The 1,110-nt window shown below is 32.0% G+C and overlaps 1 protein-coding gene across 1 annotated transcript in view; it reads right to left on the bottom strand.

Moving 5' to 3' along the window:
* Window positions 1–424: 424 nt before the first annotated feature.
* Window positions 425–1,110, bottom strand: part of LOC110039003 (triacylglycerol lipase 2-like) — a gene marked incomplete at its 3' end in the record, with an annotated part of 4,383 nt that continues 3,697 nt past the window's right edge. The window contains exons 4-6 of the mRNA XM_020743935.1: window positions 812–955; window positions 608–651; window positions 425–504 (exon numbers count right to left, since the gene is read on the bottom strand). Of these exons, the coding sequence (XP_020599594.1) occupies window positions 425–504; window positions 608–651; window positions 812–955 (268 nt within the window). The remainder of the gene's footprint in view (window positions 505–607; window positions 652–811; window positions 956–1,110) is intronic.

The raw sequence follows: 1,110 nt of genomic DNA, 5'->3' as shown, positions 1-1,110 counted from the left end.
ACAATAACATCTGAATAACGCGGAATAACACAGGAGATAATTCCCTTGTTTTAAAATAATTTTTTTTTATTTTTTTGTCACCATCACGTGACGTGATTTTATTGGACTCCGGACGTACCTCAACGTCCAGAATACTGCAGACGTAATAATTTTTCGCGTTGGGCTCACATACACACCCACATAAGATTCACACTTTCTTTATTTACATATCAAACACCTCAACATTGATATTTTCATATATATATATATATATATATACCGCTCAAATATTTAATATCACAATCATTTTCCTTTTAAACATTAAATACACATTTTTCATCCGTAAGTTTTTGACACCCGGGTCTAAAAATGTAAATATCAATCTTCGGCTGTTAAATATGCGAATAGAAAACAATTATGAGGTATGTATATTAAAAAATTATACCTGTAAATGCGGTGAGGAGATCATAGCAGTTCACACCAGGATAACTGCAAAGTTTGTTCAAGCACTTGGATGCTTCCAACCTGTAAATGAAGTTTTGCTTGAAGAACTAATTATAAATGAGAGAACTAAAAGTGGTGTTTTTACATATTCATGGTTAATTCAGATTAATTTCTTATTTCTTACCCTTTGGGATCGAATTCTGCCAGTCCTAGCAAATTACTCAAGATCTAATCAAGGAGAATGTAACCTTATTAGATTAAACAGTAATCTAATTAATCAAAATTAATTAGGCTAATCACTTTCACTCTATGGAAAATAAATAAGTTGGCTGATTTAAGAGTTATAAAAATCTGATAAATTATTGAAGGAATAAAAATAGTTAATTACCTCACCCACGAAGAGCTTGGCAGCAAGAATGCCTAATTTTGTTTTCATGTGATCGAGGTAGGCTACTGGACTCAGAAGGGCAGCTGAAGATAGCTTGTCCACTAGCCTTCCCTCTGAGAAAGATGCCAAGGCAATTAGGGTTCCCTGCAATTATATAACTTTTCATTTTTACTGGAAATTATATAAGCACCATTAACAACAGCTTTGAATAGATGATTAAGAATTAATAAAGGATTAATTATTTCTATGTGACATATCCAGAAAATATCTGATTGGCTCAAAACATTTCAGCAAAAATT

The sequence above is a fragment of the Phalaenopsis equestris genome, unplaced genomic scaffold, assembly GCF_001263595.1.
Source record: "Phalaenopsis equestris unplaced genomic scaffold, ASM126359v1 Scaffold234727, whole genome shotgun sequence".
NCBI lineage: Eukaryota > Viridiplantae > Streptophyta > Magnoliopsida > Asparagales > Orchidaceae > Phalaenopsis > Phalaenopsis equestris.
This window is presented reverse-complemented; position numbering and strand designations above follow the sequence as displayed.